The sequence below is a fragment of the Salvelinus namaycush genome, chromosome 11 (genome assembly GCF_016432855.1).
Source record: "Salvelinus namaycush isolate Seneca chromosome 11, SaNama_1.0, whole genome shotgun sequence".
Lineage (NCBI taxonomy): Eukaryota > Metazoa > Chordata > Actinopteri > Salmoniformes > Salmonidae > Salvelinus > Salvelinus namaycush.
In genome coordinates this window covers 38,501,202-38,527,884 of record NC_052317.1, presented here as the reverse complement: position 1 = coordinate 38,527,884, position 26,683 = coordinate 38,501,202, and the positions used below count along the sequence as shown (strand labels likewise).

The 26,683-nt window shown below is 41.6% G+C and overlaps 1 protein-coding gene and 1 non-coding gene across 3 annotated transcripts in view; one reads left to right on the top strand and one right to left on the bottom strand.

Moving 5' to 3' along the window:
* The window catches only part of LOC120056147 (rho guanine nucleotide exchange factor 18-like), a 35,319-nt gene extending 15,663 nt beyond the window's left edge, over positions 1-19,656 (bottom strand). Inside the window, exons 1-7 of one of the 2 annotated variants that reach the window (XM_039004352.1) lie at positions 19,432-19,656; positions 10,655-10,725; positions 10,219-10,356; positions 9,865-10,005; positions 8,013-8,134; positions 7,735-7,845; positions 7,261-7,504 (exon numbers count right to left, since the gene is read on the bottom strand). In XM_039004352.1, coding sequence (XP_038860280.1) covers positions 7,261-7,504; positions 7,735-7,845; positions 8,013-8,134; positions 9,865-10,005; positions 10,219-10,324 — 724 coding nt within the window. In that variant the 5' untranslated portion in view covers positions 10,325-10,356; positions 10,655-10,725; positions 19,432-19,656. The remainder of the gene's footprint in view (positions 1-7,260; positions 7,505-7,734; positions 7,846-8,012; positions 8,135-9,864; positions 10,006-10,218; positions 10,357-10,654; positions 10,726-19,431) is intronic. The other variant, XM_039004353.1, reaches the window with a different exon arrangement.
* Positions 19,657-22,510: 2,854 nt separating this feature from the next.
* trnaa-ugc lies at positions 22,511-22,583 on the top strand. Its single transcript has one exon. It is a non-coding gene; the product is annotated as a tRNA-Ala (tRNA).
* Positions 22,584-26,683: the final 4,100 nt, after the last annotated feature.

Below are 26,683 nucleotides of genomic sequence, written 5' to 3'. Positions count from 1 at the left end.
CCTGAGGTCTATTAAAAATGTTGGATTAAATTAGGTCCACTATAGCTTGAAATTATGAACACAGCCGTTCACAATGGTTCATTTCGGGAGAGATGTGAACACAACACTAATTTCGGTTATATATTTTTTTTTTAAAGGTAAGGATGCCACCTAGTGTTCTCAGTATCGCCCCTTATCTTAGATGAACACATACGAAACTGTTTTCCAAAATGTTGTCATCCCGTCTCGAGACTCCACACGGAACCAAAGCGGTTTGTTAAGAAAAAAAAAATTCGCGCAGAAAACCTCCGTCGACTATTACATATCATAAATGCTTCATCAGAAACAGCAGCTCCTTGGCCTGTAATCTCGCTCAATGCAGAAAAAGCTTTTGATAGACCAGAGATATGTCCATTGTGGTCTGTATGGGAATTGTCTCTAATTTCATTAATATGCTTAAAATACTATATGCCAATCCCTCATCCATAGGGAGGCCGTATCTGCTCTGCTCCATTCAGAATCACTAGAAGCAGCAGATAAGGAGATCCAATTTCACCTTTGCTATTATCCATGGAACCCCTGACCAAAGCAATTCGTCAATCGAAGAGAATAACACCAATTTCCCTCAAATCACTTCATCTCATTAAACACAGACAATATTTTCCAATATCTAGACAACGCATCGAGAATCGCTCCCGAACACATTGAAGATGATTGGTAAATTCTGTTTTATCTCAAGTTATAAATGAATCTAACCAAATCAGCCCTCGTGCCGCTCAAGACCCCGATGGAGGACTCCATCTCTACTTACGGAATCCCAATCGTTCCCCATTTTAAAAACTTGGGAGTAGATATACTTCCTTCCTATAAGAATATTTTGAAGATAAATAAACAATGCAGAGACAGAGGACGAGAGGTCATGATTTTGGAAAAATATGGAAAAACAGAGGATTCATGACATCACTGGGAACTCCTGTGAAGAATGGACCAGAGGTGACGGACCAGAGGTGACGGACCAGAGGTGACGGACCAGAGGTGACGGCTCTACTGAATGCTCTCCAGTTACCTGGACAAGTTGCCATTTTGAAAATGAAAGCACATGGGAAAAATCTTTACAGACGAGAGTAAAGGTTATGACCTGGCTGACAGAGCTGCCAAGGCGGCTGCCAAGAGAACACCTCTGTCACCTAAACTGATTAGGAGACACACCTTGGATACATTGAAACACATTAGAGATATGCAAAGCAGAGATCCAAAAGACGAAGTGTGGGAAAGGATGACTGCAGGATGCAAACTCAACCAAGAAGGTGTGTAGAAATACAACCTGAGATGTGTAGCGCCAAATGCACTCTTACCCTACGCGGTGACACAGATCCACTCTTTGGGACACATTGGTGTGGACAAGATAGTTTATTGTTTTGTGGGTAAATGGTGGAATCCTGGTGTGCAGGAAGAGGTTGAGGCTGTTGTGGCGAATTACAACATTTCTATGGAAAACAACACCAAGGGACGAGTGAAAGTACAGACAGGACGAGCGCCTGCCCCACCAGGACCCTTCAGACATCTACAGCTTGACTACATCACGCTGCACAAGTGTAAAGGACATGAAGATGTGCTGGTCGTTGTTGATCGTTTCTCACGATGGGTTGAAGCCGACCCTACTAAGAAAGGAACTGCACCACACACAGCTGTAATTCTGATTCGAGAAATCATTCCCAGATGGGGATTTCCGGAACAATTAGAATCTGACCAAGGCACTCATTACACAGGAAATGTGTGTTAGGCAGTAGCTCGTCTTCTGAACATAAGGGCAGTGTAGTTGCCAGTCTATCATCCTTAATCGTGTGGACAGGTAGAACGCACAAATCCAGTTTTGAAAGTGAGTCTGTCAAAGACGCATCGAGAAGGGATAGCATGGCCAGATGCATTGCCTACGGCTTATTATGCAGTATACGGGCAACACATAACACAAAACCACATGGTTGAGTCCGTTCGAGGTTGTCACAGGTCGACCCATGTCACAAAGCAGACGTTCACTTTATGAGTGACACAATGCTTAACTATTGCATTACAACTCTCTAAAGCAGTAGGGGAAGTAAAAGAGGTGTGGGGAATAACTACCGAGGGGGGACATGACGTGGTACCAGGACAGTGGGTGATGGTAAACAAATATGTAATAGAGACATTAGGGCCAAAATGGGAAGGTCCTCTATCAAGTTTTGCTCATAACAAGGTCAGCAGTAAAAGTCCAGGGAAAATCACAATGGATACATGTCACTCATTGCATTTTGATGACAAAGTGGAGCATGGAGAATAATGAACTGATTGATTAGCAATCTCGAGTGAAGAAGCATAGTAAGATGATCAGAACCTGATAAGCTTCTATGTTGTACATCGCAGTCGTTATATTAGGGATATCTAGGTGAAATGTCCAACGTTTTCCTGAAAATCGGGACATGCTTACTTAGGGGAAATCTATGTGACATATCAATTTCTCTTGAAACCAGGACTGTCAGAACATAATTTCTAAATGTGGGACTTATACCAGTGTGGAATTAAAGGACTGGGTGAATGATTACCGTGCCAATGGGATGATTGAATATTATTGTCTTGTAGACAATTATTTTTTTGGTGTGTGTGAGTTTCCTCAGTTTCCTCTTTCCTGTGGTAGGAATTGTAAGGTACATCATTATTACACCTGTTAATACTTGTTTTCTATAACTTTGTTAAAATCTATTTCTTATTGTAACAGCAAGTACAATATGCCCTTTGTGTTTTATAGAAAGGCAAGGTGTTTAATGTGAATGATTTTATGCTTATTGCTAATGTTTTTTTAATATACTGTCAATTTTTTCATGTTTTTTTAATTGTTTTCTAGAAATACATTTTAAGTATATTTATTTTTTAAATGATCTAGGGGGGAGTATAAGAATATTTTGAAGATAAATACACAACGCAGAGATCGAGAGGTCAATACAGTACTAAAGGTTAAGAGGACTAAAAGTCAACAGAGTACTAACAATCAATGGAAATAGTGTTTTTTCTGTAATAGGGGATTAATGAGCAATGGTTCAGAGACATAGGAGGAATTTGTCTAGGCATCAAGCCTGAAATAGGATACTTGTTATTTGGCCATTGTCCCAGTTTTATTGCAAGGAATTCTAAATGGTCAACCACAGGCTAGGGCTGGGTTATAATGTACATACTGTCCCTTTGTTCTGTGGAGAGAATCACTGAGGACCGGGACGGAATGACCATCTACCTCTCAGCATAACATCTATAATTTATCCTCTTTGAATAAACCTATTTTCCTCCTTCTGATTTGCTTTGGGTGTCTGTGTTACTAAATTATAACATCAACTGCTAACATTCCTTAGATAAAACCAGAAACTTTAACAGAATCAATTCAATCCGACCTCATCAGATGTAATAATAGCTCAGTTGCCTGATTGGCAGAATATCTTTTGTCAAATGTAATATATTGCAACGACTGAATTTCTGTAGTTCAATGTCTTCCATGTCTCCCCCTTCTGGCTACTGGGATAAAGTTTATTATGCGGTTTCAAAATGTATGTGACGAGGTAAACGATCTCGGATCAAACTAACAAACTTACAAATGGGGGAAAGACGTAAGAGGACTATCCGTACCAAACTTTAAATTGTATTTCCAAGCACTAGCACTTCACCCCATCCTAAATTGGTTTAGACATGATTCATCTGCCCCTGGCTGAGTATAGAGAGAAATATGGTGTCTCCTATTGACCAGGAAGAGGTGGTCTCCACTGATATATCCCTTAATGTAATATGGTGTCTCCTATTGACCAGGAAGAGGTGGTCTCCACTGATATATCCCTTAATGTAATATGGTGTCTCCTATTGACCAGGAAGAGGTGGTCTTCACTGATATATCCCTTAAACAATGTAATATGGTGTCTCCTATTGACCAGGAAGAGGTGGTCTTCACTGATATATGCCTTAATGTAATATGGTGTCGCCTATTGACCTGGAAGAGGTGGTCTTCACTGATATATCCCTTAAACAATGTAATATGGTGTCTCCTATTGACCAGGAAGAGGTGGTCTTCACTGATATATCCCTTAATGTAATATGGTGTCTCCTATTGACCAGGAAGAGGTGGTCTTCACTGATATATCCCTTAAACAATGTAATATGGTGTCTCCTATTGACCAGGAAGAGGTGGTCTTCACTGATATATGCCTTAAACAATGTAATATGGTGTCTCCTATTGACCAGGAAGAGGTGGTCTTCACTGATATATCCCTTAATGTAATATGGTGTCGCCTATTGACCTGGAAGAGGTGGTCTTCACTGATATATCCCTTAAACAATGTAATATGGTGTCTCCTATTGACCAGGAAGAGGTGGTCTTCACTGATATATCCCTTAATGTAATATGGTGTCTCCTATTGACCAGGAAGAGGTGGTCTTCACTGATATATCCCTTAATGTAATATGGTGTCTCCTATTGACCTGGAAGAGGTGGTCTTCACTGATATATCCCTTAATGTAATATGGTGTCTCCTATTGACCAGGAAGAGGTGGTCTTCACTGATATATCCCTTAATGTAATATGGTGTCGCCTATTGACCAGGAAGAGGTGGTCTCCACTGATATATGCCTTAAACAATGTAATATGGTGTCTCCTATTGACCAGGAAGAGGTGGTCTTCACTGATATATCCCTTAATGTAATATGGTGTCTCCTATTGACCAGGAAGAGGTGGTCTTCACTGATATATGCCTTAATGTAATATGGTGTCTCCTATTGACCAGGAAGAGGTGGTCTTCACTGATATATCCCTTAATGTAATATGGTGTCTCCTATTGACCAGGAAGAGGTGGTCTCCACTGATATATCTCTCAAACAATGTAAACTACACTTTGGTCTTATTACTCCTCACACAATTTTTATTTGGCGCAACATTTCAAAACTGTGTAACTGGGAATCAAAACGGCATAACCAACCTCCCAATATTTCACAATAATGCCTTGCCATGTGGAGGGAGAACTTTTGCATCCCCACAATGATCTAAATGTGGAATCTGTACCCTTGCCGATATCATGGACAGTAATGATTTGAGAACATCCCAAGATTTGAAAGATGCCTGGTAATGTGTATGTAAGTCCTTTTTTCTATATTTACAACACTTTTGGAAAGCTCATATTCTGAGCAAGCCATTCTAAAAGTACGGTCAACAGATCTAATTTAATCTGAACAACCCTTTAACTGGAACATAATATGGAAAAATATCACCTTGGCATCCCGTAATACGAACCATCAACTTATACAGTTTAAGTTTGTTCACAGACTGTATTTAACACCAAGGAGAAGTCTTACAATGAAATTGTCCCCAACTCCCAACTGTTTATTGTCTCCTCTAAATCAGGCAGGCACATTCCTTCATATGAAGTGGGAGTGGCCTGCGGTTAAATACTTCTGGGGCAAAGTTTAAAAAAAAAAAATCATATCGAAATGCATTAATATAAATATTCAATGCTCGGCATCTATTATGTTACTTAATGATGATAGACGCTTTAATCTCTCAATCGATCAGAGACGATTACTGCTGGCAGGCAGTACTGCCACACAAAAAAAGAGAGGTTGGATGGAGACATGTTGGCTGGGTGGGGGAATGGGAGGTTGGATGGATGGATACATGTTGGCTGGGTTGGGGAATGGGATGGGAAGTTGGATGGAGACATGTTGGCTGGGTGGGGGAATGGGATGGGAAGTTGGATGGAGACATGTTGGCTGGGTTGGGGTAGGGGAATGGGAGGTTGGATGGATGGAGACATGTTGGCTGGGTTGGGGTAGGGGAATGGGAGGTTGGATGGATGGAGACATGTTGGCTGGGTTGGGGTAGGGGAATGGGAGGTTGGATGGATGGAGACATGTTGGCTGGGTTGGGGTAGGGGAATGGGATGGGAAGTTGGATGAAGACATGTTGGCTGGGTTGGGGTAGGGGAATGGGAGGTTGGATGGATGGAGACATGTTGGCTGGGTTGGGGTAGGGGAATGGGAGGTTGGATGGATGGAGACATGTTGGCTGGGTTGGGGTAGGGGATGGGAAGTTGGATGGAGACATGTTGGCTGGGTTGGGGAATGGGATGGGAAGTTGGATGGAGACATGTTGGCTGGGTGGGGGAATGGGATGGGAAGTTGGATGGAGACATGTTGGCTGGGTGGGGGAATGGGATGGGAAGTTGGATGAAGACATGTTGGCTGGGTTGGGGAATGGGATGGGAAGTTGGATGAAGACATGTTGGCTGGGTGGGGGAATGGGATGGGAAGTTGGATGGAGACATGTTGGCTGGGTGGGGGAATGGGATGGGAAGTTGGATGGAGACATGTTGGCTGGGTTGGGGAATGGGATGGGAAGTTGGATGAAGACATGTTGGCTGGGTGGGGGAATGGGATGGGAAGTTGGATGGAGACATGTTGGCTCCATCCCCCAACAAAAAACAAGAAAACAAATAAAAACTATTACAGTAAGGTACTTGCCGTTACCCAGAAATGATTTGATATTGATATCTTTAAATGCAATGTATCCACTTGGCTGGAATTGTATTTTTAAACTGTCAAATAAATCCATCAATCTAGTCACACTGCCGACTCTGGGTCAAATGCCAAGCAGATTCTAACTATCTGGCATGCCAGTCAAGTTAATCAAGTGCACCTAGTTACCTTCAGTGATACAGTCCAACTGTATGATTTCAGTAGTACAATGCTTGTTGAGTCAGTTAGTTACCTTCAGTGATACAGTCCAACTGTATGATGTCAGTAGTACAATGCTTGTTGAGTCAGTCAGTTACCTTCAGTGATACAGTCCAACTGTATGATGTCAGTAGTACAATGCTTGTTGAGTCAGTCAGTTACCTTCAGTGATACAGTCCAACTGTATGATTTCAGTAGTACAATGCTTGTTGAGTCAGTCAGTTACCTTCAGTGATACAGTCCAACTGTATGATGTCAGTAGTACAATGCTTGTTGAGTCAGTTAGTTACCTTCAGTGATACAGTCCAACTGTATGATTTCAGTAGTACAATGCTTGTTGAGTCAGTCAGTTACCTTCAGTGATACAGTCCAACTGTATGATGTCAGTAGTACAATGCTTGTTGAGTCAGTCAGTTACCTTCAGTGATACAGTCCAACTGTATGATTTCAGTAGTACAATGCTTGTTGAGTCAGTCAGTTACCTTCAGTGATACAGTCCAACTGTATGATGTCAGTAGTACAATGCTTGTTGAGTCAGTTAGTTACCTTCAGTGTTCTGTAGAATGCGTTCCACCAGGACGGGGTACTTTGTGATCCGCTGAGTCACCAACAGGATGCATTCTGGTACTCCTAACCTCCGAACGATGGACAAACGACCGATTTTCATAATCAAGTTCTGGAACTTTTTGTTGTTCTGTAGCTGTTCCTTGTAGAGGCTGACGGCGTCAGTGTGGTGACTACAGAACACGCCGTAACTCTCCTTCATCCTCTCCCCCACCTCACCTGAAAACTACAAAACAACACAATCATCAGGTAAACATGTTTATCAGGTATGACAAAGGGAAAGTATAAAGAGTCATGATTTCCTTAAAATGTTTTCTCAAAGGAACCATTCATGCTGGTGAGGACAGTGCCACACCACCACCCTGTCATAACACAGTCCTCCTGATGGGTTAGCTAGCTCAGCACACACCACACACCACACACACACACACACACACACACACACACACACACTACCTGGTTGATGAGGATATCTCCCAGCTGTGTGACAGTGTGGTGGTTGTGTCTGTCCCGGCCGTCCATGAGACACCACAGGAAGTGTTGGTGGATGTGCAGCAGGCTGTCGATCTGATGTAAGAATAAAGGAACGATTACACACACATCTATTGGTTTTAAGCAGGAGATAAAAAATATATGTGATTAAAAGGAAAGAGAGACTACAGTCCACACACTGAACTCCCGTGTGGTTTATTGAAACGACTTGTCAACTCTTTAGGAGTCAGATATGGAGATACCTGGGGGAACATCCTCTCAAGCCTAGTCTCCTCCATATGTAGGCTGTGTCTCAGCTCATACTGGTAAACACTCAGCAGCAGCTTCAGGGTCCGCACATGATGCACCTCTGTCTGGATCAACTCTGAGGGGGACAGTATCTTTACATTATCACTACTGTTATACAGTTGAAGTCGGAAGTTTACATACACCTTAACCAAATACATTTAAACTCAGTTTTTCACAATTCTTAACATTTGCGGTAACAATTCCCTGTCTTAGGTCAGTTAGGATCACCACTTTATTTTAAGAATGTGAAATGTCAGAATAATAGTTGAGAGAATGATTTATTTGAGCTTTTATTTATTTCATCATATTCCCAGTTTGTCAGAAGTTTACATACACTCAATTAGTATTTGGTAGCATTCCCTTTAACATTGTTTAACTTGGGTCAACGTTTCGGGTAGCCTTCCACAAGCTTCCCACCATAAGTTGGGTGAATTTTGGCCCATGCCTCCTGACAGAGCTGGTGTAACTGAGTCAGGTTTGTAGGCCTCCTTGCTCGCACACGCTTTTTCAGTTCTGCCCACAAATTTTCTATAGGATTGAGGTCAGGGTTTTGTGAAAGTCCACTCCAATACCTTGACTTTGTTGTCCTTAAGCCATTTTGCCACAACTTTGGAAGTATACTTGGGGTCATTGGCCATTTGGAAGAACCATTTGGGGCCAAACTTTAACTTTCTGACTGATGTCTTGAGATGTCGCTTTAATATATCCACATAATTTTCCTACCTCATGATGCCATCTATATTGTGAAGTGCACCAGTCCCTCCTGCAGCAAAGCACCCCCACAACATGATGCTGCCACCCCCGTGCTTCACGGTTGGGATGGTGTTCTTCGGCTTGCAAGCGTCCCCCTTTTTCCTCCAAACATAATGATGGTCATTATGGCCAAACAGTTCTATTTTTGTTTCATCAGACCAGAGGACATTTCTCCAAAAGGTACGATCTTTGTCCCCAGGTGCAGTTGCAAACCGTAGTCTGGCTTTTTTATGACGGTTTTGGAGCAGTGACTTCTTCCTTGCTGAGCGGCCTTTCAGGTTATGTCGATATAGGACTCATTTTACTGTGGATATAGATACTGCTGTACCTGTTTCCTCCAGCATCTTCACAAGGTCCTTTGCTGTTGATCCGGGATTGATTTGCACTTTTCGCACCAAAGTACATTCATCTCTAGGAGACAGAACGCGTCTCCTTCCTGAGCGGTATGACGGCTGCGTGGTCCCATGGTGTTTATACTTGCGTACTATTATTTGTACAGATGAACGTGGTACCTTCAGGCATTTGGAAATTGCTCCCAAGGATGAACCAGACTTGTGGAGGTCTACAATAATTTTTCTGAGGTCTTGGCTGATTTATTTTGATTTTCCCATGATGTCAAGCAAAGAGGCACTGAGTTTAAAGGTAGGCCTTGAAATACATCCACAGGTACACCTCCAATTGACTCAAAGGATGTCAATTAGCCTATCAGAAGCTTCTAAAGCCATGACATCCTTTTCTGGAATTTTCCAAGCTGTTTAAAGGCACAGTCTACTTAGTGTATGTAAACATCAAACCTGTGATGCATCTTGGGACTGACTGATCTAGAAATATTATTGAGTAGTTACTTGTGATGCAAGATGATTTGTAGATCAGTCAGTCTCAACTCGTCTTTTAAGTTGGCTACAATGTCGAAGGCACCCATTATCAGCATAATTGTAGTAGTCATTATCCTCAGTCTCATCTCCCTTCACACAGTCCTTTTGCAGATAACATCGTCCACCCTGCTATCCAGCTCCAGTACTGTATGTTCTTACTATTGAGCTATGTTCTTACCGTAGATGACATCTTGCCTCTTTACAGCGTCTTGGTGGAGGCTGTTTATGTACTGCTGGTCCACAGCAACACTCCAGGACTCTCCCTCCAAGTCCTGAGCATCAGCCTCCAGCTCCGCTCGCAGGGCAGAGTAGTGGCCATCTATACACACCCAATAACACACACATCCTTAATAACACTTGGTCATCTGTTGGGCATCAACAATGAAATGGGCGACGGCCATATTGGAATGAAGGTGGTTTGGAGGAACCACATCCACTTGATTTGTGACCTGGAGACTTGCATTAGCTCTCCAAAGTAATGCCTAGGCTCTAGCTCAGATTCCCCTGTTATTACAGCAACCAGGTGACGTACCTTCTAAGTTGATGGTGTCTGTGGAGGACGTGGAGAGGGACACCGAGTCCTCAGGAGGAGGAGCGGGCCGGGGAGAGAGTCCTCTGACAGCATCCAGGTCATCCATGTGTTATCTGGAGGTTAAAGGTCGGGATGGGACTAAGGTGTTAGCGGTGGAGTTCATGGGTGGCGGAAACACAGAAAGAAAATAAAAGAAATTAAGAAAAAGAAAGAAGAGAGCGAAAGAAAAAGAAAGAGATTATTTAAACGCTAACTTGTAAAGCTATTGAGTAGAAACATGGCCAGGTCACAATTCCACTGTCCTGGCAGTCTGGTTTCATGTAAAGACACAGTTTTATTTTTTGTGGCCTGCTGTAAATTTGACATGTTTAGACATATTTACATGAACAGAATATTCAGAAGGGCAGTTCATCAGGATACAGAGAGATCAACTCACCTTGGTGGCGTGAAACTTGTTTCTACTGTTGATTTGTTGGAACGATCAAAAGCCTGTGTAAAACAACACCCCTGACAGGAAGAGAGAATCAGATGGTGTTGAATCCTGACAGACGGTTTTATGTCACAGAACAGAAAGAAAAGCAGTGGCGTGAAAACTATAAAAGGTAAATAAGAGAAAACTGGTTTGACAGAATGACGGCACGAGAGGCTTACAGACGAGACACATGACAGGAGAGAGAGAGAGAGAGATAGCGAGAGAGCGAGAGAGAGAGAATTCACACAAGACATAACAGGACATATAAAAACTACTTCTACTAACTTTGGATATTGTGCACTGTCCCTGTCAACTAAATTGCATGAAATGAAATAAACTTAATGAAGCCTTCATAAACACTTTAAGACTTACATAGATGTTTCATAAACAAATGTCATACATACAATAGGTGGAGAAAGCGTTATGTCACATGTAAAATGACATTAGAAAGATCATATTCTGTTTTTTGTATTTTTTGCGTTCCCCCCCCCAAAAAAACTCTTAAATATCAGCTGTGAATTAAGATGTAAAGAAATCTGCAGAAAGAACTGGCTGTCAGCTATGACATCACACCTGGACTTTGAGCAAATATATTTTTGTTTATTGAACTGAAGTGGATGTATATTCGGTAATGAAATTACATCATGGCTCCATGATCTGTACTACACAGAAATACATAATGATGGATATTAATATTATTCTCTTCATGGTGACGTTTCCTGAAAAGGTACACAAAAAGGTAGAAATATGCAATATCCTTTTTTGTGTGCATATTTGGGTATTATTCTACACACTGGCTATTTTTCTAATGAACTCGGTCCCCAAACAAGACCACATTTGGTTGGTCCGGACCAGACCAGACCTGAACCAATCATAGACGTCTATGTTTCACAAGATAGGACATCACAGCACAGTACAGTTCAGTACAGTACAGTACAGTTCAGTTCAGTTCAGTTCAGTTCAGTTCAGTTCAGCACAGTACAGCACAGTACAGCACAGTTCAGTCGAGTTCAGTTGACTACAGTAAATTAGATATGTTCAGTACAGTACTTTATACTGTACTCTACTCTAGTGTGCTCTACAGTACTGTAGAGAAAAGTAACCCACTTGCTATATATGTGTGTGTGTGTGTGTGTGTGTGTGTGTGTGTGTGTGTGTGTGTGTGTGTGTGTGTGTGTGTGTGTAATACACAGCTGGGTAATAAAGACAGAGTCCCTATAACCTCTGGCTCACCTGTTAAGTACCCAGACAGACACGGATACTTCCTGCAGTACAGCACATCAAGAAACAATTAGCCTTGTAAATAGCAGATTGATTACCGCTGTGCTATCTGTGCAGCGAACCATTCATGTAAGCGTGCGAGATCAGGATGGCTTGCGAGGCTAAGAAACAACATTGTGCTCTGCCAGACAGATCACTAAGGCTGTGAGGCTAAGAAACAACACTGTGCTCTGCCAGACAGATCACTAAGGCTGTGAGGCTAAGAAACAACACTGTGCTCTGTCAGACAGATCACTAAGGCTGCGAGGCTAAGAAACAACATTGTGCTCTGCCAGATAGATCACTAAGGCTGCGGGGCTAAGAAACAACACTTTGCTCTGCCAGACAGATCACTAAGGCTGCGAGGCTAAACAACACTGCTCTGCCAGACAGATCACTAAGGCTGTGAGGCTAAGAAACAACACTGCTCTGCCAGACAGATCACTAAGGCTGTGAGGCTAAGAAACAACACTTTGCTCTGCCAGACAGATCACTAAGGCTGCGAGGCTAAACAAAACTGCTCTGCCAGACAGATCACTAAGGCTGCGAGGCTAAGAAACAACACTGTGCTCTGCCAGACAGATCACCAAGGCTGCGAGTATAAGAAACAACACTGCTCTGCCAGACAGATCACTAAGGCTGCGAGGCTAAGAAACACTGTGCTCTGCCAGACAGATCACTAAGGCTGCGAGGCTAAGAAACAACACTGTGCTCTGCCAGACAGATCACCAAGGCTGCGAGTATAAGAAACAACACTGCTCTGCCAGACAGATCACTAACGCTGCGAGGCTAAGAAACACTGTGCTCTGCCAGACAGATCACTAAGGCTGCGAGGCTAAGAAACAACACTTTGCTCTGCTAGACAGATCACTAAGGCTGCGAGGCTAAGAAACAACATTTTGCTCTGCCAGACAGATCACTAAGGCTGCGAGGCTAAGAAACACTGTGCTCTGCCAGACAGATCACTAAGGCTGCGAGGCTAAGAAACAACACTTTGCTCTGCCAGACAGATCACTAAGGCTGCGAGGCTAAGAAACACTGTGCTCTGCCAGACAGATCACTAAGGCTGCGAGGCCAAGACAACACTGTGCTCTGCCAGACAGATCACTAAGGCTGTGAGGCTAAGAAACACTGTGCTCTGCCAGACAGATCACTAAGGCTGTGAGGCCAAGACAACACTGTGCTCTGCCAGACAGATCACTAAGGCTGCGAGGCTAAGAAACACTGTGCTCTGCCAGACAGATCACTAAGGCTGCGAGGCTAAGACAACACTGTGCTCTGCCAGACAGATCACTAAGGCTGCGAGGCTAAGAAACACTGTGCTCTGCAAGACAGATCACTAAGGCTGCGAGGCCAAGACAACACTGTGCTCTGCCAGACCTGTATTTCATGCTCCACACCTTCTCCCAGTCCTCTCCTCCCTGTTCCTCCCCTGTCCTCCCAGGCCCTATTCCCTATATATAGTGCACAGGGTAGGAGGGGAGGAACAGGGAGGGGAGGACTGGGAGAAGGTGTGGAGCATGAAATACAGGTTAGCCCCTTTTGTGTTAGTCAGAAGAAGAACTAGACGAGCAAGTCAGCCAAGTATCCCAGCAGTGTGTGGCAGCTCATGTTTTTTACTCTACTAAGTCAGTCCCCACCACTATATTTTATTACCAACCTGTCATGCCAGAGCCTGCAGTCATGTAGTGGTAGAAACAAGTGGATAAACACTGATCACTGTTTGCAGTGACTAATGTGCCCTGCATTCTTCTTTTTGTTAATTTAACCTTTACTGAGTCATGCTGACACCAAGGCCGTTTTGTTAATTTAACCTTTACTTAAGCAGGGACTCATGCTGAAACTAAGGCCTTTTATTTATTTTACAGACGAGCCCTGCATGAACATCAATACAACATCAATTACACTAAACATGAAAACAAAACACAAATCACATGAAACCTTCTTCAGTAAAAAGGTCCTCTAACATCCACCTTTAAGGAGTTTTGGAGATCATTTTAGATGAGAAGTGCAAAACAACTAAAAGCACCGAACAGAGCCCACTTTCACCCGGGCAACATCCAGAGACGGTAGGGAGGGTACTTCCCGCTGCCGAACAGAGCCCACTTTCACCCGGGCAACTTCCAGAGACGGTAGGGAGGGTACTTCCCGCTGCCGAACAGAGCCCACTTTCACCCGGGCAACTTCCAGATACCGTAGGGAGGGTACTTCCCGCTGCCGAACAGAGCCCACTTTCAGAGATTTATTACAGTGACTCTGAGTCCGAATCTGAGATAGATTCCGCACCCGAGGCGGACAAAGATGACTCCGGAATGCATAAGGCTGTACTATTAGAATACACTGATTAGATTGACCTAACTAGGTGAAGGGATCTCTAGGGTTAGCCATCCTCGACTCCGGGTCTGGTAACTTATACGTCTGAAGGTTAACAATGAAGTAAGGTAGGGCAGATGTTTATGCAAGACCGAGACTTCTGAGAGGGCCAGCCTACTTTCTGATACAAAATGCAATGATGTATACTGAACCTATCGCTCGTAATAAAGCACAATGTACTGTGATGAACTGCATCTAATGGCTTCAATACGGTGCCAGCTGCATTCACATAGTTGACATCACCATAGTCTAAATAACCGGTATGAATGTTGACCGAAGGATTTGTTTTCTGCTATTTAATGAAAGACAGGAGCTGTTCCTATTGAAGAAGAATACTTTAAGTTCTTAATTTCATTAACACGTTTTTTTGAAAGATCGCTTTTCATCAGTCCAGATATTTATAAAGTGGGACACGGTCAATGTGGACACCATCCAAAGTACGTATGCATAAATCAGATACATTTTTACTTGATTTGAAAAACAACATACTTGGTTTTTACCTGCATTAAGTACCAATTTCAGTTCAACAAAGTCTTTCTGCAGGGCGATAAAGACAGATTGAAGCTCTGATAGAGCCTGGTCAGCTGGGGGGCAATAACATACAGCAAAGTGTCATGTGAAAAGGTGAAAGTTTTTTTTTTTTTTTTTTTTACAGATAGAGCAATATTGTTCATGTAAATAGTGAAAAGAACAGGGCCAACAATCGATACCTGTGGGACACCCTTCGTTATGTCCAGAAACGCTGATTTAAAACCATCAGGAAATACACACTGTGTTGGCCTGGTCCAGAGGAATTGACAAAAGCCTCTAAAAGCATTTTTCCACAAACGGTGTGTTAACATTCACACAAAATAAAATAGTGCGTAAAAAGTGTTTGTGTGTTTACCCTCACCTACAATACTGACTGTCTTTGATAAATAAGTCAGCACACTTCAATTAGTTAGTAAATGTTCAACATGCTCCCTTCATGCCCACATGGCAGGGGCCTTGACACACTGTTTACTGATTAACAGGAGCTAGCTACAGTATCTATCCTTCTCTTTCTTTCTATTGTTCTCGCTCTCTCACTGTCCATCTCTCTCTCTCTCTCACTGTCTCCATCTCTCTCACTGTCTCCATCTCTCTCGCTCTCTCCATCTCTCTCGCTCTCTCCATCTCTCTCACTGTCTCCATCTCTCTCACTGTCTCCATCTCCCTCTTTCACTCACTGTCTCCATCCCTCTCTCTCACTGTCTCTCTCTAGCACTCAATTCAATTCCAATTCAAAGGGCATTATTATTAAACATTAAACTCACAAAAGTTTTTAAAGAATATAGACATTTCAGACGTTATATTATTTGTTATGTACAGTGTTGTAACAATGTGCAAGTAGTTGAAGTATGAAACGGAAAACAAATAAACAATGTTGTTTGTGTTCCACTGGTTGCCCTTTTCTGGCAACGGGCCACAAATCTTGCTGCTGTGATGGCACACTGCTGTATTTCACCAAACAGATATGGAAGTTCATCCATGTTTGATTTGTTTTCAAATTCTTTATGGGTCTGTGTAATCTGAGGGAAATGTGTGTCTCTAATGTGGTCATACATTTGGCAGGAGGTTAGGAAGTGTAGCTCAGTTTCCACCTCATTTTGTGGGCAGTGTGCACATAGCCTGTCTTCTCTTGAGGGTCAGGACTGCCTATGGCAGCCTCCCTCAATAGCAAGGCTATGCTCACTGAGTCTGTACATCAGTGGCTGTCTGTGCCATTTAAAATGAGGGAGGACGGTTTCTATTACAGCATATTGGATGACTGTCATTCATATTCCATTCAACCAGCTCAATGTAACATCGAGATGTTTAGGCTTTGACATGATACTCAAATTTTCCCTGTACCCATTATGAGGTTGCTACAACCTAGCCTACAGTACGAGTGAACGTTTACAGCGCAGGTGCACAGGTCGAGATAATGGTTTTGTAATAAAGTTGACAGAGTGACACATTCAGTTCCGCCTTGCACAAACTTGCCTTCATCTAGCTGATGTAGGTGTAATCATTAGTCCAACAGTTGCAAATGAGAGTTTCTATTGGACACATTCAGTTCCCCATTTAGTTCCATTTGCTTCCGTATAAGAAACGTTTTTCAACAGAATCGACGGATTGAATACACCTCTGATCACACGCAAACACAGTTCACTTTCATAGCAGACACGTACAAACAGCATGATCACTTTGATTGTTGTATAATTCCTTCTCACATCTACGCAACCTCCTCGTCTCACCTTTTCCCTTCATTTGTGGACTTCAGTGCACAACACATCAGCTGTCTGTGACCAGGCAAAAATACCTTTCCAAGCCAAAGCTTCATATCATAATACTACACACATCATTGTCACCATATTAGCTAACATCAAGTCAACATAGCTACTAGAACACGTTAGTTAACCCGCTACAATCATGCAGTACAGTGTACAGTCAGCAAGCAGTTTATCAGTTACACCGGCAGGCCCCGGTGACAATAAATTAATAAAACCAAAAGGTTACCTTGACTTGTAAGAGTTCCAGTGTTGGATAACCAAAGTCAGCTAGCTAACATAGCATTCCTCTCTGTTTGAGTAGGCTAAACTAGCTAGCTGCATTAGCAAGCTAAGTGAAAAAAATCTGAAATCTCTCTCTCCTGCTTCAAACCTGTTCAACTATGGTCTTTCCCTCTCTTTGAGTCAACTACTCACCACATTTTATACAATGCAGGGCTAGCTAGCTGTAGCTTATGCTTTCAGTTCTAGATGTATTCTCTGATCCTTCGATTGGGTGGACAACATGTCAGTTCATGCTGAAAGAGCTCTGATAGGCTGGAGGACGTCCTCCGGAAGTTGTCATAATTAGTGTGTAATTCTATGGAAGGGGGTGAGAACCATGAGCCTCCTAGGTTTTGTATTGAAGTCAATGTACCCAGAGGAGGACGGAAGTTAGCTGTCCTCCAGCTACACCATGGTGCTACCCTAGAGTGTTGTTGAGGCTACTGTAGACCTTCATTGCAGTGCGTTTTAATCAATTATTTGGTGATGTATTTGGTGATGTGAATATACTTAGTATAGTTTTATCTAAAAAGGATAACATTTGTAATGTTTCATATTTACATTTTTCTGAAATTAACTGAGGATGGTCCTCCCCTTCCTCCTCTGAGGAGCCTCCAGTGCTGTACATAGTCAAGGATTTTGTTAATTTGGGTTCAGTCACAGTGGTCAGTCATTCATGCCTCTCTGTTTAGGTCCAGATAGCGTTCCAATTTGCTCTGTTTTTTGGTTGATTCCTTCCAGTTTCTCAAAGGGTTATCTTTTTGCTTTCTCATAATTTGTTTGGGTCTCATATGTGTTTCTATCCTGGGCCTCTGTGGGGTTTGTTTGTGAACAGAGCCCCAGAACCAGCTGGCTTAGAGGACACTCTGTAGGTTCATATCTCTGTAGGCGAGGGCTTTGTGGTGGAATGTGTTGGCATCTGTATTTTGATAACTAGTGGCTATAGTCCTAATTCTGGTCTGCGTGCATTTTTTGGGTTTTGCATTGTACACAAAGTATATTTCTGCATGTCTCTCTCTTTAACCAGGCAAGTCAGTTAAGAACAAATTCTTATTTACAATGACTGCCTACCCCCGGCCAAACCCTCCCTTAACCCTGGACGACGCTGGGCCAATTGTGTGCCGCCCCTATGGGACTCCCGATCACGACCGGTTGTGATACAGCCCGGGATCGAACCAGGGTCTGTAGTGACACCTCTAGCACAAGAGATGCAGTGCCTTAGATCGCTGCGCCACTCTCCCCTGGCCTCTCCCCTGGCCTCTCCCCTGGCCTCTCCCCTGGCCTCTCTCTGTGTGTGTGGACTGTGGCAGCGAATCCCCATGGCGAAAGTGTAAATCCTCAGGCTGGGGAAGAATGATGTGGGTGAATGATCTTGAGTGGCCCAGCTATCTAGGCCTAATTATAATCATGTGACCTGCTTCCATCAGGAGTTCTGCAGGGACAGACTGGAAAATACAAAAAACAACCTCCCTGATGGCTGGCCTGGCCAGAGTTTTTACACACACACACACACACACACACACACACACACACACACACACACACACACACACACACACACACACACACACACACACACACACACACACACACACACACACACAATCTGAGAGGTGTCAGGTCTCCTAGCAAGGTCCACAATGATCATGAGACAGGACAGGCCATAATCCATGGAAACAGAGAGAATATATGGAATGTTACTGTTTTCTTGGAGAGAACACATTGACCGTGGGGCTCCTGAGTGGCGCAGTGGTATCTCAGTGCTATAGAGGCCTCACTACAGAACCTGGTTCGAATCCAGACAGTATCACAACCGGCTGTGATTGGTAGTCCCATAGGGTGGCGCACAACTGGCCCAGCGTCGTCCGGGTTTGGCCGGGGGTAGGCTGTCATTGTAAATAAGAATATGTTCTTAACTGACTTGCCTTGCCTGACTTGTTAAATAAAGGTTAAATAAATACAAATAATTATAGGAGAGGAACAATCCACAAGGATCTGTCTTTCTAATGTCATGTCCTGTACTGTATTCAACACAGAGGCAGGATCCAGCACAGTGACTGAACAGGTGTAGAACCTCTTCACCGAGTAACAGGAAATAGTCAGGAGTGTAAACGGCAGGTGTTATGCTCAGTAGAGTATGTAGAGAGGTAGGTGTATGTTTACATCTAAGCTTTAATGTCTCGAAGAGACAACCATATTCAGAAGCTTTGTTTGACAACAGATAAGTCTCAAATTGCAGTAAAGTTTGAATGTTGCATTAAAGTTGGACATTTGTTTGTACAACGTATATGCCTGTAAAGCATTTAATCACAGTTAGCAAAATACATGTGGAATTTTCAGAAAGTTAATGAAATTTACAATTATAGCCATCATATGCTACCGATTTTATAACGTTTTTGTAGCACCTAGCTAACCGAACAACAATGTAATTTGGCAGTTTCACATACTGTAGGCTATGTACCCTGACCAGAGTACATCAACAATAAGTATGTCCTTTCCCTGTGAAAGATAAACGACAAAAATACGCCATCAAACCGCTCGATCAATTCTTACCCCATTCTCGATCAACTCGAGCCCAACGCGAGCAGTGGTAAAAAAAATGTTTAAAGTTTACTTTGTATCTTCTGCTAAGTAGTTCCAGTGGAAAGTGATACAATTGTATTGGCTACATAAGTTTCACTGTGGAAAGTAACGCTTCCTATGCGACAAGTGATCAAACAACAAAAATGAAGCAATGAAAATTCCCGTCCAGCGTTGGATCAAGGAGCCAAGGGTGTAATCATTAGTCCAAACAGTTTTGCAACTAAGACGAGAGTTTCTATTGAATAAATGCAGGTAGGTCCCGCCCCGTTTCGTTCCGTTTGCTTCCGTTTAAGAAACGTTTTGCAACACAATCGGCGTAATGAATACGCCCCAGTATCAGTCCTTCTCTAAGCATTCTGGGAGATGTTGTTCGTTTATTTCATGAACGCAACATATTCCACAATTAATTCTGCTAGACCTGTTACAGAGACATCCATTTCGCTTTTGAATTTTTTATTACATTAATGTAGATAAGCATTATTATTATTATATATATATATATATATATATATATATATATAGTACCAGTCAAAAGTTTGGACACACCTATGAAATAATAATGTAGTAATCAAAAAAGTGTTAAACAAATCAAAATATAATTTATATTTTGGATTCTTCAAATTAGCCACCCTTTGCCTTGATGACAGCTATGCACACTCTTGGCATTCTCTCAACCAGCTTCATGAGGTAGTCACCTGGAATGCATTTCAATTAACAGGTGTGCCTTGCTAAAAGTTAATTTGTGGAATTTCTTTCCTTCTTAATGCGTTTGAGCCAATCAGTTGTGTTGTGACAAGGTAGGAGTGGTGTACAGAAGATAGCCCTATTTGGTAAAAGACCAAGTCCATATTATGGCAAGAACAGCTCAAATAAGCAAAGAGAAATGACAGTCCATCATTACTTTAAGACATGAAGGTCAGTCAATCCGTAAAATTTCAAGAAAGTTTCTTCAAGTGCAGTTGCAAAATCCATCAAGCGCTATGGTGAAACTGGCTGTCGTGAGGACCGCCACAGAAAACAAATAGTTATATTGGCTACGTCCGTCCTCGCTATAGTGCAATTAATGTATTGTTTAGTGTTGTGTTGTGGCTTTTTGGAGTTTGTCCCACCAAGATTTACATGCTAAAATTGCCACTATGTAACATCATGATGGTCATGGTGATTTCAAGACAACTGGGAACTCTGAAAACATTTGGTAAAATCATGACGTCAGTGAACTTCAGTTTGGAAAGTTGGAGCTCTAGAAATATGCCCGAGTTTCCGAGTTGGATGACCGTGCAAAACGATTTTCCCCAGTCGGATGTCGTTTTTTTGCAGTTTCCAGTTGTCTTGAATACACTGAAGTCGGAGATTTCTGAGTTCCTAGTTGTTTTGAACATGGCATTAGTCTCAGCGGCGGGAGGGAGAGAGCAGCAGAGGGTCCGCTTCTAGTGGTCCCTGCTCTCTCCTTCCTTTCCTCCGGTGAGACTAACCAGAAAGAGGGGACACAGTCTTCCACCTGATTGTGAAACTCAAATCGCACTGCATCTGCCTCCGGCACATATTCATGTTGTTCCTATGACCAGAGAAAGTAAAATGGGCCTTGTCCACCATATTAAAACAGACACGATGAGCTGCTAATAATAATACAAATATAGGGCTATCGACATAGCTACTGTAGCACCCCCAGAAAAATCTGAATAAAAATAATCTATTCATAAAAGTAGTGCACTGGGCCTTTACTTGCATCAGTGGCTGATATAGACTTCTGCAGAGCAGGCAACAACAACAATAAAACATTTCAGCATCTCTACTTTGGAAACAAACAAAAAAAAGGTTGTATAATTAAGAACAGTATCTTGCAGTATTCAAAAGTTGGAATTGTCAGAGTTGCCTTGTCCCTTTCTCTGTGATGTCATTCTAATGGAATCCAGAGAGAACAAAACCTGTCCTCAAACATTTACATCAAAAGATGCAAAGTTATGGACAAAGACACAAAACATCCACATCAAATTAAATATTTTTCTTGATCAAATAATATGGAAAACCACCAATTTTTGTGCAGCATTAAATTTACCATCCTTACAAACCACAATGTAAATGTATATTACTGTATTGTACATAGGCTGGTCATCTAGGTTTGTACCTGCAGACTTTCTATCACAATGGAGATAAAACAATGACCAATAGAGTATTTAAACACATTGAGACATCAAGTGATTTGTAATGATGTGGTTCAGTTGGTAGAGTGTGATGCTTGCAGCACTAGGGCTGTGGGTTCGATTCCCACTGGGGAACATTTATGTGCTCACTACTGTAAGTTGCTCTGGATAAGGGCATCTACTAAAATGTAAAAGGAATGAATAGACCATAGAAATAAGTTACATTTGCTAAGTATTTCAAGAAACTGGAAAACATATCAAGCAAGTGTATATATATACACTGCTCAAAAAAATAAAGGGAACACTTAAACAACACAATGTAACTCCAAGTCAATCACACTTCTGTGAAATCAAACTGTCCACTTAGGAAGCAACACTGATTGACAATAAATTTCACATGCTGTTGTGCAAATGGAATAGACAAAAGGTGGAAATTATAGGCAATTAGCAAGACACCCCCAAAAAAGGAGTGATTCTGCAGGTGGTGACCACAGACCACTTCTCAGTTCCTATGCTTCCTGGCTGATGTTTTGGTCACTTTTGAATGCTGGCGGTGCTCTCACTCTAGTGGTAGCATGAGACGGAGTCTACATGCACATTTGTGGCCTGCTGGAGGTCATTTTGCAGGGCTCTGGCAGTGCTCCTCCTTGCACAAAGGCGGAGGTAGCGGTCCTGCTGCTGGGTTGTTGCCCTCCTACGGCCTCCTCCACGTCTCCTGATGTACTGGCCTGTCTCCTGGTAGCGCCTCCATGCTCTGGACACTACGCTGACAGACACAGCAAACCTTCTTGCCACAGCTCGCATTGATGTGCCATCCTGGATGAGCTGCACTACCTGAGCCACTTGTGTGGGTTGTAGACTCCGTCTCATGCTACCACTAGAGTGAAAGCACCGGCAGCATTCAAAAGTCCCGTGTGGCTCAGTTGGTAGAGCATGGCGCTTGCAACGCCAGGGTTGTGGGTTCAATTCCCACGGCGGGACCAGGGTTAAATTCCCACGGGTGGACCAGGGTGAATATGTATGAACTTTCCAATTTGTAAGTCGCTCTGGATAAGAGCGTCTGCTAAATGACTTAAATGTAAATGTAAAAGTGACCAAAACATCAGCCAGGAAGCATAGGAACTGAGAAGTGGTCTGTGGTCACCACCTGCAGAACCACTCTTTTATTGGGGGTGTCTTGCTAATTGCCTATAATTTCCACCTTTTGTCTATTCCATTTGCACAACAGCATGTGAAATTTATTGTCAATCAGTGTTGCTTCCTAAGTGGACAGTTTGATTTCACAGAAGTGTGATTGACTTGGAGTTACATTGTGTTGTTTAAGTGTTCCCTTTATTTTTTTGAGCAGTGTATAAACATCATTTTTCCCCACAGGTATTTCATTTGGAACAATAAGGATATTTTGTATACCAACAAATCTTTATTTTTAAAGAACTGGTTCAATAATCATATCCTGCAGGTGAGTCAACTTTTTAATGCAGAAGGATTGTTACTCAATTATGAGGATTTTTTTTTATACCGTTACAATATCCCTGTTACACCTAGAGTTCGCCAGTCTTTGATGCTATTCCACCTGGAACTCTCATGTTATTTAGAGGTATAGCCAGACCTCACTTTCTTAATCTTAACCTACCCTCGCTTAATCCAGTTGATTCTCCAATAGGGAAAATGTGTTTCTCCTTGCGCCGTCAGAACAGATCTATACGTGCTTTATTTCAAAGGGATTTACTGCGATACATTGGTCACTAATATCTGTTGGAAAAAAGTCTGGTTATTACCACACAAATACCTGCTTGCTAACAAGGTCAAAGAGGTCTCTTTCAGAATGATCCATAAGTATTACCCTGCGAATCACTACATGAAGAAACTTTAAAAAGACATTAACATTGACTGTACTTTTTGTGTTGAGCATCCAGAAACAGTTTCGCATTGTCTACATGTACAAAAAATTATAGAAAGATATTCAGTTTTATAATTGTTAATATTCTTGATGACTTTTTTTAATGGGAGAATGTGCTGCTCGGTTTCCTTAACCATAAGGATAAAGAAAAACAATTTAACCTCATAAATCTAATTGTGCCAATGGCAAAATGTCATATTCATAAATGTAAATTCACTAATAAACACTGTTTTCTCTATAAGGAATTCAAGCAGTACATTAAGACCAGTCTACATTCTTCAAAGATGAAAGCTGTTAAAACAATCAATGTGTGTGTTTAAGGTCTTTGTATAATCTGTAATTTGTTGTACCCTCTAGCATATGTTATCATTGTCTATTTGTATACTTCTTGTATGCATACTGGTTTTTCTGCAATAAAATAATAATAATATAAAAAATGACTCAACAAATCACAGCAAATATTGAATCATAAACTTACTGATTTCACATCCTGGCATGTTTTTATTTTTGTAATGTTTTGTTAAATTGAAATTCTATACATTTTGAAGGATACAAATTCAAATGTGTTACAAAAAAATCGATACATCCTTCTTTAAAAAAGTAACATAAAACATCACGAATAGAGTAGGGTTTTTACATTCAAAGAAATTTTAAAAGCTTAAGAGTATCAATTGATTACAATACCTTCTTATTCTTACATATTATAATGTGGCAACGTAGTTATTTAAGTCTACCTTAAAAAAGAATGAATAAGATGTTTTTTTCTTTTATGGCTGTGATATTTAGCAAGAATTATAATCAAATTTATCACATACTTTCTGTTAGTGGAGAGCACATTTTTGTATAATGAAGTCCATACCTTTGGCCAATTTACAACATATTGCAAGTTCCACCTACATTTTTCTATTGGAACATTACTCATAAAAAGGTTCTCTAATGAACAAATTGTATATATTTTTCATCAGTAATTGAGACACTGTTAACTACTATGATTGACTTCACAAGGGATGGATCTGCATTGACAACAGTTTGTTTCTACATCACCTGGTATTGCTTTACACACCATTTCATATTCCTTTGGTGAGACAGTGAGCTTTCATTGTTAAAAAGTCATTGTATGTTTACAGATGTCCATCTGAGTTGAGCAGCTGGCCCACAAATCAAAGTCCTTTCTAAACCAATGTTCTAAAAACAGTGACTTGTTTTAATGACAAGATTATTCCATATAACATCCTTATGAGGGGAAAAATTGTTTGTATAGAAGGAACCAACAATTAAGCATTTGTTTGTCGAAATCAGCCAGTTTAACAGGAAGTGTTTCAACTGCATAAGGACACTGCAAAAGGGAACTTAAGCCACCAAATATATTGAAAATAAGATTTGGTATTGTAAACAAAATAAAACGGTTTGGGTCTTTAAAGTAACGCTTTATCCAATAAATCTTTAAGACCGCCCTCACACACTCTGTTTAAGAACACATTTTTTCACTTTGTGAGGTTTATTTTTCCATATAAAGTTAAACAGTGGTTTATCTAATTGGGAGCAAATAGATTTGTGTCTGTCAAGACAAGAGAACACATAGGAGACTCTAGACATACCTTCAGCCTTAGTCAGCAAAACTCTTCCTCGAATGGACAAATCTCTGTCTAACCATGAATTGAACTTATTTTTATATATTTTTTTATAGATGAGACATCTGGGAAAAGATTAAGGTTCTTCATTCTTTCCTTTTCTTTTGTAATTGTTATCCCTAAATAAGTCACTGTGTCTTTGACTGGAATACAGCAAGCTTCAGTGGTATTAGTACCTTTCAATGCAAAAACGTCATAGTTTTTCAAATTCCGATTTAAACATGACATCTTTGAAAAATGTGTAATTACATCAAGGGCTAGAGAAACTTCAAAATGGCTTTCAATTTTTTTTTTGTATCATCTGCCAAATACATATGCCTGGGAGGGCATAGACCTACCCAATTGGCAGCCGGGCCCACCCACTGGGGAGACAGGCCCAGTCAATCAGAATGAGTTTTTCCCCACAAAAAGGGCTTTATTACAGACAGAAATACTCCTCAGACATACACACTCCCATTGGTGTGATCACCTTTGGCCGGTTATGATAACATTGTTGCACTGATGCATTGCAAATAGTTGTATTTCAGTCCTTGACTAATAGTGTTCTTTACTATGTATTGTCATGTTTCATGTGGACCTCAGGAAGAGTAACTGATGGGAATCCTAATAAATACCAAATAGGACATACAGTGATGAGCACAGTGAAAAAGAACACCGAAAGGAATTGACAACCATTAGAAAAATGGAAATCACTTGCAAACAAACCACTTGCGCAACGAGGCAATGGCATGCTGTAAATTACATGTGGAAAGTTTTAAGTTCCTGGGCGTACACATCACTAACTGAAATGGTCCACCCACAGACAGTGTGGTGAAGAAGGCGCAACACCGGGGGCAAACTACCTGCCCTCCAAGACACCTACAGCACAGGAAGGCCAAAAAGATCATCAAGGACAATAACCACCCGAGCCACTGCCTGTTCACACCGCTATCATCCAGAAGGCGAGGTCAGTACAGGTGCATCAAAGCTGGGACAGAGAGAATGAAACACAGCTTCTATCTCGAGGCCATCAGACTGCTAAACAGCCATGGCTAACTCAGAGAGGCTGCAGCCTACATTGAGACCCAATCACTGGACACTTTAATAAATGGATCACTAGTCACTTTAAATAATGCCACTTTAATAATGTTTACATATCTTACATTACTCATATCACATGTAAATACTGTACTCTATACCATCTACTGCATCTTGCCTATGCCGCTCGGCCATCGCTCATCCATATACTTACATGTACATATTCTCATTCACCCCTTTAAATTTGTGTGTATTAGGTAGTTATTGGGAAATTGTTAGATTACTTGTTAAATATTACTGCACTGTCGGAACTAGAAGGACAAGCATTTCGCTACACTCACATTAACATCCGCTAACCATGTGTATGTGACCAATAAAATTTGATTTGGTTTAAAAGATGCGCAGGCTAAATTTCTTATGTTGTTGAATTGCTATATTTAAATATGAGTTAATACATAATTTTTCATTAGGCCTAAATGTACATTGAAGTATTATTTGCAGTTGTCACTATGACAATGAACACACCCTGAAAG